Source organism: Tachypleus tridentatus, chromosome 10 (genome assembly GCF_004210375.1).
Source record: "Tachypleus tridentatus isolate NWPU-2018 chromosome 10, ASM421037v1, whole genome shotgun sequence".
NCBI classification, from domain to species: Eukaryota; Metazoa; Arthropoda; class Merostomata; order Xiphosura; family Limulidae; genus Tachypleus; species Tachypleus tridentatus.
Genome location: NC_134834.1, coordinates 52,306,543 through 52,317,007, shown reverse-complemented (window position 1 = coordinate 52,317,007; position 10,465 = coordinate 52,306,543). Strand labels below are relative to the sequence as shown.

General features: G+C 33.2%; 1 protein-coding gene across 1 annotated transcript; it reads left to right on the top strand.

The window, feature by feature from the left end:
• Nucleotides 1-528: 528 nt before the first annotated feature.
• On the top strand, nucleotides 529-8,342 carry LOC143228066 (uncharacterized). Its single transcript, XM_076459403.1, has 4 exons — nucleotides 529-868; nucleotides 3,669-3,746; nucleotides 4,716-4,768; nucleotides 5,721-8,342. Exons 2-4 carry the CDS (start codon nucleotides 3,707-3,709, stop codon nucleotides 7,824-7,826), a joined length of 2,199 nt encoding a protein of 732 aa, XP_076315518.1. The 5' UTR covers nucleotides 529-868; nucleotides 3,669-3,706; the 3' UTR covers nucleotides 7,827-8,342.
• The last annotated feature ends 2,123 nt before the right edge of the window (nucleotides 8,343-10,465 follow it).

Here is a 10,465-nt window from a genome sequence, read left to right as displayed (position 1 = left end):
GCTATCTGCTGAGCCCACCTAGGGGAATTGAACCCCTGATTTTAGCGTTGTAAATCCGAAGACATACCGCTGTACTAGCGGGGGGCGATTTATGACCATCAAGGGAAATCTCAAAAAAGAATAATTCTCTTCCACATAAAGAGCCTAATTATAAAGCACAGATTTTAAAATAATAAATATTGATCTAGTTTCCTTTCATTTTTTTGTTTCTCTGCTACGTTTTGTGCAGGACTCGTACAGCCATTTATTTCCCAAACAGCGAGTTTTCTCAAGCCGCGAGTTGTTTAGAGTAAACAGTTCAGTGAAATGGAAACTTAATAATGCATATATTGTACTTCAGGCAGACTTTAAGAATATTTGTGACGCTTGGTTGTATTATATTCCAAGCCATCATTTCGTTGTCAACTAAAGAATCTATGAACTACATTCGTATCTGGAGATATTCAAGTTTGGAACAGTATTGAGGTACACCACGCCAGGTACGAATAGTCATTCAAGTTGTTGTAGGATAGTGAACTGTGGCGGTTTTTAACGGTTAGATAAATCCAAGCTTCAGTTGAGGTGTAAACGACCTTTCAAAACCGTAGTAAAATATCTGTTTAGTTGGGCTCGTTTTAAACGTGTCTTACTGAAATTGGTTTCATTTGAGAGCTAATCTTGAAGGTATATACACCTTGTAGACAACCGTCTCAGAAGACGGATACAAGGCGGTATTATACTAAGGAAAGGTAACTAGAAGTTATTTATATATATAAAGGAAATACTTTATAGGATCAGACAGCAAGTTTCCTTTGAATAAAACGAGTATAGAAGACCCTGGTTGCTTTGGCTACAAAACTAATTTATACTTGTTGATTTGTTTGGAAAGGTAGGACTTGCGTGTATATTCATCTTTCATATCAATGGTTTTCTTTTTTCTGTATTGTGTATAATTTTATGTCTAATTTTATACTCGTTCATTGTATTATAATTTTCGTCACTATTACTATTAATTAAATATTAAGTCTTAAATACAATTAGCTAAAATGCCACACATTTTCATTTTTTACCGCTAATATTTTGTATTACTTGTTTTCTGAATTAGCTGTGATATCATTTATAAAGTGTTAAAACTATAACAAAACGTATTGAAATGTGAATGAATGTTTTCCTGATGAAACAACTATACATTAGTTTGTTCGTTTGTTATTAGGCATAAACTATACAATGGGCTTTTGTGCTCTGCCCACCGTGAGTATCGAAACCCAGTTAAGGGACTATACATTACTTCGAAAAACCAAAGGTAGCAATAACACAGTGTCATTACGTTCACGTTCAAATTATGCTGCAGAATGTTGTAATCTGGTCAGATCATGTACAGTTCTGTTTGGTTTGTTTGTAATATTTCAATATATTTTAATCGTTCCACAGTGTTTTATTACACAGAGGAATAATTTAATTTCATTTTCATTGATAAAACTAAAAATTAACAAACTTGTTAGGCCTTATGTGTTGGAAACGTTTAATTAGAAACATTATAGCCACGTGTTCCAGATATTATATTTCACAGCAAAATTCTTTCATTAACAAACTTTCAAAACCCAGATTCTGTTGACCAAGAAAATACGTGCTGTCTATTCAATGTTTGAACGCCGATCTGCCTGTTGTAGTCTTTTAGCTGAATACAATTTCACGTCTATACTGTTGTTGTCCATAGTAACTAAAATTCAAATATTTTTGGATATAATGTTACATGACATAACATCCAAAGAAATTGGAAAAACTGTATTTATTCTTTGTTCACTCAAGTTTGGTTTCGTCGAATAACACCTATTCTTATTTCGTCGTGAAATTCTTCATATATCATAAACATACAGATACTTACTATCGCCAGAACCTAGAGTATTAGGTTTTTAGCAGCTTAACGGTACCTCTTCATGCACTAGTTAAATTGAAGTGCAAAGAAATACAAAAAATAAAGTTATGTACTGACTTTTAAAAACAAACAAACGGTATTCCAAAAAGAACAAATACTGTGTTCTGCTAAGTTCGTTCAGAATCTCATCTCTGTTCTTACATAGTCCAAACTTTAAATTAACTGTGAGTTGTTTATGATTAGCACACACACTTTGATGTAGGTGGGCTTATGCTTCTCTGTTCATTGGGTTTGTACATACGTAAGTAAGCATTGCAAAACGAATAAATTCAGGCACGCTTTCTATGAACATATTTATACAGGTAAGCTAGAGGTATAAACAAATAAAATTATATCTGCATTTCTTATCTCTCCTTTTTTTTGAATGTGTGAAAAGCATTTTTGTCATCACTATAATAGATAAAACAGCGTATAAATGAGACAGAATTATGAAGTTGAATCATGTGTGTGCGGCTAATTATTTTACTTTTTTTTACATCAAGCCTTACCCAGAGTGGTCTTTAAGCTGATCTGAAAACGATTTGGATACAATATCTTTCAAATCAATGAGGATTTTAATAACAGGCAACATAGAATACAGAGATTATAAGTTTTTCGAAGTCTTTAGCACAATAAACGAAACGTTGCAAATTACTCAAGAGCCTGAGAAATTATCACATTTCGTTGAGTAATCATGCGTTGGTTATTATAAAAACAAACTGAAAGGTAGGTATGAGATTGGGGAGGGAATATTACATGGTGTTGAGTAATCTTAATAATGCTTAATGCTCTGTATCAGCAACTTAATGCATGATAAGAAAAGTAGTTCGTTCCAAAATCTACACCTTCCCTACGAAGATATAGACATATACACTTGTGTATATGGCCAAATTACATTAAGCAATAAACTTTTTTTTACATCAAGCTTTTCCCAGAGTTTAAGTTGATGTGAAAGCGATTTGGACAAAATCTTTTAAATCACTGAGGGTTTTAATAACAGGCAACATAGAGTAGAGAAACTACAAGTTTTTCGAAGTGTTTAGCACTATAAACGAAACGCTGCAAACTACTCAAGGGTCTAAGTAACACCTTGGTAAAATATCACATGTCTCTGATTAATCTTCCTATAGAATCTCTGACTACTAGAATTTCGTATAGTGATAATTGTACTGAATTTGTCTTACATGCTTGTGGAAAAAATGAAATGTTTTGATATTCTTTCAGATTTTATTTAGCTGTTAGGGAGTAAAATAATGTTTTATGTTTTATTGTCTTCATATAATAACACAGTAACAGTTTATTATAATATCTTATCCAACCATATTTCTCTTCTGACAAGAAGTTACAAACAACCATTATAGCTTCTCATTTTAATTTAAGATTCACTTGTTGGTCACAGATGGATCACGTGTGTTAGTGCGTTTTCCAAAATTAAAAATTGTCGTGAGTGTAAAAATAAAAAAGCTCTAATTTTTTGTTTTATTTTAATGCACAAATAGCACGTAAGGTCTAAGATCGTAAAATATATTGTTTACCAGTTAAACAGTTTGAAAAATAGACTTAATAGTATAAAATCAATAGTTTTTGTTAATTAGTTTCTTTGGTTTATGATCTGATAAAAAAAATAAGATTTACTCTCAAAAAAGTATTAAACTTATTTATTCTACTTGTAGTTAATTTGTTTATCTTTGTTAATTATTCACTTTTAATACAGTTTATATCTACTTCTGTATTCTACATATATAAGTTGAATACAAGTTAATTTCCCTATCAGGAATACAACACGACCTTCGTGCCTTCCAACCTGCGAAAATGAGGACATCGTGGGTTTTCATTGGGCTGTTAGTTTCTGGTATGTTTTACTTAATGTGTTACACTTTTTGAGTAAACGCATTCTGTGTAATTAATTAAACTAAGCACATTAAATTACGATTTATGTTTATTCCAAAAATTATATTATGGCAAAAATATACTCAGTGACAGCCATTCTGGGATCTTTTAAGATAAATAGATTGAAACGTTGTCGACGGAAGTTACATGAATTGTTATCGTAAAATAGATTACCGAGTGGGTAAAATGACAGGTAAAGACAACTAAACAAAATGTAACTGAAGAAAAAGGACTGGTGACTTGACAGGTAGGTCGTGAAACAGTTGTAAGGATATAACATTGTCACTTCTATACAGAGATAACAACATCAACGAATCGAAAACTTTTCTACTTTTGTCTTTGTTATCGTTAACTGAAACGATGTGGGGTTTCCAAGTTAACAGGGGGCATTGGCCTATCAGGTGAGCGTTTGCTGCTTTGAGGCAGTTTTTGTTTTCATCGCACGTATGTGTGTATTATCCGTATTCTGAAAGACGTCTAGTTTCAAGTAAGAGAAAAATGCCAAGTTAAAGAAGTTATGATGAACTTTCAGATTAAAACACCAATTGTGAAAAGGACCGTATAGATTGGTACAAAGCATGTTACTGAATTGTAAATAAATAGGTAACGTACGGTTACGAAAGCTGGTGTAAATGGAGAATTCAGTAATCCACAGCTGGAGAAAATGCAGATTATATAGTCATATGACAATAAAAAATACCTTTGAGATGTTTTTTTCCCCTCTGATAATTTTCACAAATTGACTTTTCGTCTACTTTAAAAGTAGGAGGTAGGGAAATACAGATAGGTGAAGTCCTGTGAGATGTAAGAATTATCGTTTTATTAGCGTACAGACTAATATTTTATACAATAACAAAATATGGAGATAAACAGAAAAAAAATAACGAGAGAGAAAATGAACAAGACGAATGATATAACGATTATCTTCCAGGTTCCATCGTAGTAGCGAAGACAAATGAGAAGAATGAGGCTGAAGAAACAGTGGTATGTATGTTCGTATCATTCGATGACGTCAGCAGGATATAATAATAAGTTAATGTGACATTTGTTTCTATTTAATACTTCACTGTCGAACTTGCTTTTATGCAATATCAAATGTATTATGTATAAAGTGAGTTTTCTTCACAAGGTAATAAACTACAAATAAACATTTTCTAAACCTGTTATAAATCACGTTACACAACATTTCTTAATCTAGTGAATTAAGGCCCGGCATAATGAAGTGGTTAAGGTACTCCACTCCTAGTCTGAGGGTCCCAGGTTTGAATCCCTCTCATACCAAACATTCTCCCCTTTGAGCCGCCATGGAGTTATAAAGTAACGGTCAATCCCACTCTTCAGTGGATGATGATGACTAGTTATCTTCCCTCTCGCCTCATATTGCTAAATTAGGGATGCCTAGCGCAGATAGTCTTGGTGTGGCGTTGAGTGAAATTCAAAACAAACAAATTATTGAATTAAATGTGCTCCAAATGCTAAACATAAGAAGCAGTTTTATGCGTAAGCAAAAACTTAGTTTAAATTTCTCCTTTGATGCATGACTTCTATTCGGCCCGAAACAGTAATGAACATTTTACAATAAACGTTTTATAATTGTTTATTTCAAAGTCATACTCGCAAATGACGTCACAGCTATGAATTGTTCTGGATATGCATAATGATATTTTTCGAGTATCTCCATATTTTCAAGTTTTATGATGTTGATTTTTTGTGAACAGAGTTATCCTTTTACGTTTGGTTAATCAATTAAACTTTCAGACATATTCTTCAACTCTCTTATTATGACCTATGACACAACTCGTACATTAATTTTATTTATAAAGGTAAGAAACATCGTATTGACAGTGATTTATGTGTAGCTTGTATTCGAGTGCGTATTATATGTGTTATCTTTTCGCAGTAACTGAATTTATATTTTATACGAATTTTACCATAGGTCAAAAGTGCCAGCGAATCAGGGATCCTATCCACTTTTGTTCCAGATACTCAAAGTTCCGGCTATATGATAGCCTATCCCTTAGATGAAGCATCAGAAAAGATACAAGAAGACGAGTACGTGACAGCAGAATCGTTGGAAGGTCCTTCAGAAAACGGTAAACACCCAAAATCTGAGTTAAAAGAACAGGTTTTAGGAGAAGCAAACCAAGATGATGACGATGAAGATAATGAAAAAATCGACGAAACTTTACTTCTGATTGTCCCTGAAGAGAAAAATGAAGATAAAGAAGATACCGAGAAGGTTACAGCAGCTGAAGAAGGGGGTGTAATCGTAGCTGGAGGGGTAGAAAATATTAAAGCTATTACCTATAATATACCACAACTTCCTGAAGAAAGTGAAACTGAAAATCAGACTGACATTCCAGAAGAACGACGACCGAAACAAGAAGACTTAAAAAAAATCCGAAACTTTGAATCTCCTTCACATCCTTTCCTTAAGAAAGCAAAACCAATTCCAGAAGATAAACCAGAACCATTTCGTTTTCCACCTGCTTATCCAAAATCAAGTCGTAAACAGGATAGACATTCCATTCCATTTCCGCTAAAACCAGAATCTAGATCTGATCAGTTTTTTCCCTTACCAGTTTCACAAATGGCAGAATCTATACTGATTAGGCGTGCATTGGTTCTCGGTAATGGTATAGACAAGGAGGAGGAAGAGCAACCGTTAAAAGACAAAGAGGATATTCTCGCCGAAGAATCAGACGAAAAAGCTGTGGAAGATAAAAATCCTCCAAAAGACCTTAATGATAGACTTTTTTCTCCAGTTCAAATAGGATCTAATGGAAGACCACATATTAAAATTAACTCGAATCCAGACGTTTCTCATTCACCATTTCAGTCAAGACCACTTGAGAAACCAGGAAACGAAATGAATTTAAAACCAAGCATTTCACATCCACCATTTCAGCCAAGACCATTCATAAGATTGATGAACAACAGGAAACCAAATCCTAACTTTTCTCGCTCAACTTATCAACAAAGATCATTTCGAAGTCCAGTGAGCAGAATTACATCAAATCCAGACTTTTCCAGGTTACAGTTTTATCCCAGACCAATCCAAAGACCAGATGTCGAATTAAATCCAGATCCAGTGTTTACTCGTTCACAAAAGCATCCCATATTTGTTAACACTGGCCTACCCGTTGTACCATTTTCTCCCCTAGCTCCTCTTACTTCTCACCCACAACAGACTTACTTTTCAGTTCCTTATTACGGTCAACATCCTTACCGTCGACCAGCGTTGCCACCTCTTCAACATACATTTGTACTATTGAGCTATCCTCAACATTCTCCTTTAGTTAACCAGTTTCCAAAACCTCATCCAGCCTATATGTCTCACACAAGAACTTACCCTTCACCAGCTATGCTACCTGTTGTTCAGTCAGCTTACGAACAGCCTCTTGACTATAAAAGCCTTCCTATTTCTTCCATTTATTATGCTCCACCTTCCCAAACCCAACCTTTAGATAATGGCTTGATACAAGACAAGAGCCAAGACTATGAACAATCTCGATATTTAGGTGCACCAGGACCCATGGGAGTGATGATGAAGCATCACTTTTTCCCGGCCGAATCTCAGTATTTCCCAGTACCATTACCTGGAACAGGTCAACCAGTACAATATAGCAGGTATGCTACAACCGAAGACCATTCAAATCAACAAATAGTACCAATTTTTATCCCTGTCCCAGTTCCAGTACCTGTGGAAAGAACGCCTTCTTTGCCAGATGAACGACAGCAGTTACTTTACCACGAAGACCCGTATTCTGATGGCAACCACCAAAGAGTTAAAGGACAAGGAATCATGCTGATTTACGATGAAAGTGACAAAGATCCATTACGTTCACGTTCCATGGTAGCACAAGACCAAACAATTGTCAAACCTTTTCCCACGGAAGACGCTCTTCAGAAGATGAAATTTCTTAGGAAACTTATTCTAGATAAGCTTATTGAAAAGCATGAAAACAAAGAGATTCCTTCAGAAAAAAGTGAGGCTGAAAGTGAAATAATTGAAGTGTTCGTACCCTTTCCAACCCAGTGAAAATGTATATATATATATTTCACAACGTTAAATATAAACATAAAGTTTACATCTCGATATAATTTAAACAATTACACAGTTTTATGTCATTTCTGAACAGCTGCATATATATATATTGAGTTTTTGCAATAACACATTATTAATTATAGAGACTGTTTTTATAAACTTGAGAAAAAACATCCACACAGACTTTTATTTAACACTAGATGATAAATACCTTTAAAAAGAAAAGAAAAACAAGAAACATGAATTTCAAAAGTTTTTTTATAACTTTTTCTTACTGCTACAAATTATGTTCAAAACAACATTATGGTAGTGAATGTAGCGATCCATTTCCCCACTTTTCTACGGTTTTACCTATGCTTCCTTACATAAGCGGAAAAACCAACGTACGATTTAACAGTTTTATAAACAGTTTGTAAAATAAGTAACTTTTGAATTATTCACTTTTAAATTTTTTCCTGTTGTTATTATATAAATATGTAACACTAAAGCAGATTCCAAATTTTATTTTATAATTTGTACATCTTTTTAAATAAGTTTTTGTGTATCATGCTGAATAATTAATATTAATAAATCTAAGAACGTTTTATATATTCTCTAGCCTGAAACAGCTTAGCAGACAGCAACATGTAAACCTTGATATTTTATGGATTAGCAAGAAATGAAAAAAATATTAAGTGTGAATGTCATGGAAGTGATATTAAGTGATGTCATTCATCTAAAGCAACTCATCATGTGTTTGATGCCACAGCAGCTTTGTGTCGTCTTGATGAGCTGTTGTATACGTCGTTATATTGCTAAAGATAAATTCACTAAAATTCACACCTTACAATTTCTAATTATTACCAATAGAATTAAACAGCAAAGTGACGTTTCTGAGATCAAAATAACGACTCGCAGAAAACAAAATTATTTACAACATACGTATTTTTTCTCCACAGATGAAATAGACTGTGTGTTGCCTCAATTGATCAATTCTAATAGAAAAAAATTAACATTTTTATCAATTTAACTTAGTCTCAAAAGATCGTTTATCATAAGAAATTGAAATTAAATAGGAATGGAATATTTTAGAAATTAAATTACTGTAAAATGAAATAAAAAAATATCCCCGCTATTTCTACATCGTGTCAGTAAAAATATATTCTGTTTGGATATATTCAATCATAAGTTTAATAAACAGGAATAACAAAATATATACATATTAGTATAGGCAAGATTTTCTTTATTATTTGGAACTTTTATTTAATACTTTGCAAATAATAAAATAAAATGAACAGAAATAATTAATTAAGCTAATTTAAAAATAAATCCCGGTAACAAAAGAAATAAAATAAAATTTTAAATATTAATGAAAAACAACATTATAAATGTTTAAAATAACCCAAATGTTATACCCGATTGATTATAGGTTAATTTAAAGTTTTTAACATATATGCTAGGAATCAAGGACCATATTTAAGCTTAACTGTATGTGAAACTCAAACGTAAGTAATAACAATTTTCATATTCCATTTTCTCGCTAAATCTTAATATTCACAACAAATCATTTTACATGATAGATATTTATTCAATATCCAAAATAAATATTCAATCTAGTACGATGTTTAAATGGTAGGAACTGATCACAATGCAGATTTAGATCAACACATTTTGTTCCTGCACTTAACTTTAGTTTATTAAGTTTGTTTTTTGTTATTAAGCGCAAAGCTACGTCATGAGCGATCTGTGCTGTGACCACCGCAGGTACCGAAACCCGGTCCTTAGCGTTAGAAGTCTTTATCCTTACCGTTCGACCACTAGGAGGCAGTTTGTTAAAAACTAAATGAAAAATAAAATATTGAAAATGTGCGGATAAAAAGAAACGCAATGAAAAGCTTTATAAAACGAAGGGCTTGGCATAATGTCGTAGTTAAGATGTTTGCTTCACAACCTATTGGTCATGGGATCGAAACCTGTTACCGAAATGAGTAATAATGTGACACTATTCGTTGATAAAGAGTTGAAGATCTGAGGGTCGCGAGTTCGCATCCCCGTTGCATTAAACATGCTCGTCTTTTCAGCCGTAGGGGCGTTATAATGTGGTAGTCAATCCCACTATTCGTTGGTAAAAGAGTAGTCCAAGGGATGGCCGTGGGTGGTGATGACTAGCTGCCTTCCCTCTAGTCTTACACTGCTAAATTAGGGACGGCTAGCGCAGATAGCCCTCAAGTAGCTTTGCGCAAAATTCAAAAACAAACAAACAAGAGTTGACGGTCTATCACCTTGAAGCTAGAAACCACTAGAGTAGATCGCCTCGTGTACCTTTGCGACAAATTTAACGATACATACAAAGTAAAATGAATGGATTGGTGACAATACAGTCACACAATAATCAAAATACATTTAACATAAAATAATTAGTACAGTGCTGTTAAATAAACAAATCGTCAAAAAAATTAAACTTGCGGCTATTATTTTAAAATTACAATTCAAATATTTCTATCAAGTTGTAAAAGCAAATAAGCCCCGAAAGTATATTTCATCTATTAATACTACTCATAATGTAAAAGTCATAACAATGTCGACAGTTGGAACTTTCTGCGTAAATTATATACTACGTGTATAGATAATACTATGACACCATGGAGGATCAG

Coding starts and splice junctions, on each gene's coding strand:
- LOC143228066 (XM_076459403.1), top strand. CDS start 3,707: ATGAGGACATCGTGGGTTTTCATTGGGCTGTTAGTTTCTG. Junction 3,747..4,715: donor CATTGGGCTGTTAGTTTCTG/GTATGTTTTACT, acceptor ATTATCTTCCAG/GTTCCATCGTAGTAGCGAAG. Junction 4,769..5,720: donor ATGAGGCTGAAGAAACAGTG/GTATGTATGTTC, acceptor ATTTTACCATAG/GTCAAAAGTGCCAGCGAATC.